Raw genomic sequence first — 3,568 nt, 5'->3', positions numbered from 1 at the left:
TTTGTTTTGTTTTGTTTTGATTTAAATAGCAGGACAGTGATGAATATGGAGGATGACACTGAGACTAAAGACATCAGCAGGATATTTCCAGAAGCTGCGGTTTAAAAAAAGTTTCTTTTCTGCACATATGCTGATTCCATTTGTAGCCCAACTTTTATGCAAATGGAATAAATTTCCATTGTACAAGCAGAGGAACCAGCATGTAGAACAATATACTGGTGTTTCTCGGTCGACTCTGTAGATCTGTTTATATTTTATATGTTTATATTCATAAATATTTCATTTCTAGACTTTGTCTGGTGAACCAAGAAGAATCAATTGGAAATGAGGTCAATTTTTACATTGTTTAAAACGAATTATATGAAAACATGATAGAAAAACTTAAATAAATAAAAAAATGTTGTTTTTTTTGTTCCTGTTTTAAATTTAAATAAAATTTTATATAAAAACAAAACAAATGAATGTAAAACATCTGGACTGAATATTTCTGTACTGTACATAAATTTTTATTTTCATTTTAGTTTGTTTACCTCAAAGTGATCAAAACTAATAAATCTTTTTTTTTTTTTTTTAGATTCTGTGCATTCACACATTGGACATTTGCCAGTAAGTTTGTTTACTTCCTCACAACCAAGAAACTAGAGTCTTCTTTATATCTATTCATATCTAGTTTATTGTTTTAATCATACAAGAATACAAGGAGGAATATCAAATCTACAAGTGCAAATAAAAAAAAAACAACGATTTAGTTCATAAGGGAAAGAATTGGTTAAAAAAAAGGGGAGAGTCAGAGTCAGAAATTTAACGTGAGCTAAAACTGTTTACATCGAACAGGAAACTGACGCTCTAGTTATCAAAAACAACACAGTGAGACACTGACGATCACCAATCGGAAAAAAGATATCCAGTGGGAGAGATAAGAAAAGGACAACGACCGAGAAAGCAGTATGTGGGATGTTAAGATGAAATGGCAGTGAGTTTACAGAGGAGCAACGTCCTCCACGTCCTCCTCCATGTCGTTCTCCGTGTCCTCCTCCATGTCAGTCAACAGGTATCCAAATTCCAGTCACATTTCTTTCTCAGATAGGTAACGCTAGCTTCCCTCAACATGCCTGGACAAGGCAAACCGCTATTTTCCGGACACGCCTGTGTGCATGCGTAACAAGAATACGAGAAGGTTTTTACCTCACGTTCTTAACAAATTTGCTGAATCGTTTAACGTAAATAACGGTTAAAGTTTCTGACAACACACTAAACTGTATTTATGTTCATCTGTGAGGGCTGATGTTAACACACATCTAAAAAAAAAAAAAAGGCCCACTTTGAAAAAAACAAACAAACAAAATAAAAAAATCAGTTTATTTGGTGAGCTGCACCAGGGGCCAAAAACATAATTAACTGTATCTCAACAGTGCAGTAACCTCTTTAGTACATCGTAAGTACTGTGAATTATGCATCCATAAAATGGATGTGGTTTATGACATGGTTTAAGGCATGGGGACAGATTTTTGGCACCACACCCCGACAAGTTAACACACTAAACATCACCCATGGTTCTCAATTTCTCCTACTGGTGGTAGAAGGTCTCCAAAAGTGGAGCTGAGGAACAGGGATGTTAAAAGGTGCATACTAAAATACTTCACTTCCTTAGATGAATGATACATGCTACAAGAACAGGTCATACACTCTTGTGGGTATACAACCCCAATGACAGGCGATAGTACCTTTTTTTTTTTAATTTTTTTTTTTTTGAGAGTCTGAAAAAAGGTACAAAACCGTACTGGTGCTTGCCACCAGTGTGGTAGAATAAAGAGTACATCTTTTATGTGCCATTTACAGTTAGACCTTGAGGACAACTGATAAATGTTTACTCTTAAAGCTGATAAAACAAAATGCACCACGTGCACAAATGATACATACTAAAGGCACAAGATGTTCCCTTGATGGCACCACACAAGTCTAGTGACAAGATCAAGCACAGTTTGGTACCTTGGGTTCTGAGAGTAGCCTACACCTACAGGTGCGCTAGAAACTGGTGGAAATAATCGCGTTTCCAACAATAACAACAACAAAAAAAAAAAAGAAAAAGAAAAGAAAAAGAAAATGAAAGCAGGTCCACCTCGACTCACTCTCTGCAAAACACATACTCGGTGTAACTGGTCCAGATTTTGTCCTCATTGGGGTCGCTGCTGGTGTACGCACACGTCCCTGTGGAGTTGCACGCCACCATGTGGAAGCCCATCTCGGCCAGCCGGTCGAATGCCTGCTCCAGAAAGTTGTACTTGAGGTAATAGCGGGACGTGTACCTCTCCGGGGGTCGGTCAGGGTCCCTGCTCTCGTTCAGCGTCTCGCCGAACACCTCCTTGGCGAGTGAGGTTTTGCCGCACACGGTAATCCGGGCTACGCGACGGAACTTGGCGTCGTTCTGGATGTCGCGTCCGATCGTGTACGAGCCACGGTAGCCGACGGTGATGTAGCCAGTTTTGCGCGCTTCCAGGGACGGAGAGCGCGGCCCGATGGCGCTGCTGCCTCCAATGGCACCGATACTGGCGAGAGCGCACGAGCCTGCTGCTTCCTCCGGGTCGCTGTGAAACGCCTCCTCGCCGATCGAATTCTCCTTAATAACCTGAGGAGGCCGGAGACGACGTGCCAGATCGGGCAGCTGAAAAAACTCAGCCTCTTTCTGCAAACTCGCTCGTTCTTTAAAGTAGTCTGGCAGCGCCAGGTTCTGGTCGCGCAGGTAATCCAGGATGTAGCGGAACAGAAATCCGTCCCGGTCTATAAAGTAGCGCCCTTTGCTGTCCCGGGTCAGCTGGGACGAGCTGTGCTCTTTAAACATGCTCGAGAATAAAGAGTTCGGGACGGAGAGTAAAGTTGAGTGTCGCGTAACGTAAATCTGTCCGCCGACATTTAGCTCGATTATTTCAGGAAAAGCCGATGTGGAGCTTCCAACTATCCTTTCGGTTGCTTGAGCCATTTTTAGCTACAACATCTGTCTCCCCTCTAAAAAAAAAAAAAGCTTTATTTTATCCTCCCCAAGTTAGCAGCGTTGAAGAAAGAAAAATAATGAGAGCGAATCTTTTCGGGTTTGTTTATGAAGGAGTTAGATGGGAGGAGGAAATACGCGCTTGGGATTAACTCTTTACTCACGACATGAAAAGCACCACGCTAGTGCGCATGCTCGGTTTTACGCAGTGCCCAAACGGATGAGAGGCACTTCGACATCACATGCTTTTCATGGAAAGTCACACAAGATTTAGATTTAGTTTATTCAGCAGGACAAAGGAAATAAACAATGTCCTTAAAGAAAACTGAATGTTACAATAAGCACGTGACCACAATAGACACAAACTACTCCTTGATACATCATAATTCATTTTTCTGCTTACACACAAGATTATGGTCCAAATATTTATGAACAGTGCATAAAAGGAAAAAAAACAACGTCTAGGCGTCCACATACTTTTGGTCACAATGTTTTGTGTGTCACACAATTCATAGCTGAAAGCAAATCATTTGCAGATGAAGCTTTATGAACAGGTTCTCACAGATCTGAATTGGAACCACA

The 3,568-nt window shown here is 40.9% G+C and overlaps 1 protein-coding gene across 1 annotated transcript; it reads right to left on the bottom strand.

The window, feature by feature from the left end:
- Positions 1-649: 649 nt before the first annotated feature.
- On the bottom strand, positions 650-3,115 carry kctd12.2 (potassium channel tetramerisation domain containing 12.2). Its single transcript, XM_027179061.2, has one exon. The coding sequence runs from the start codon at positions 2,975-2,977 to the stop codon at positions 2,126-2,128; it is 852 nt and encodes a 283-aa protein (XP_027034862.1). The 5' UTR covers positions 2,978-3,115; the 3' UTR covers positions 650-2,125.
- Positions 3,116-3,568: the final 453 nt, after the last annotated feature.

The sequence above is a fragment of the Tachysurus fulvidraco genome, chromosome 18 (genome assembly GCF_022655615.1).
Source record: "Tachysurus fulvidraco isolate hzauxx_2018 chromosome 18, HZAU_PFXX_2.0, whole genome shotgun sequence".
Classification (NCBI taxonomy): domain Eukaryota; kingdom Metazoa; phylum Chordata; class Actinopteri; order Siluriformes; family Bagridae; genus Tachysurus; species Tachysurus fulvidraco.
The sequence above is the reverse complement of the archived record's forward strand: the minus strand, read 5'-3'. Positions and strand labels throughout refer to the sequence as shown.

Bases quoted from the DNA above. Each gene is read 5' to 3' on its own strand.
- kctd12.2 (XM_027179061.2), bottom strand. From the start codon at position 2,977: ATGGCTCAAGCAACCGAAAGGATAGTTGGAAGCTCCACATCGGCTTTT.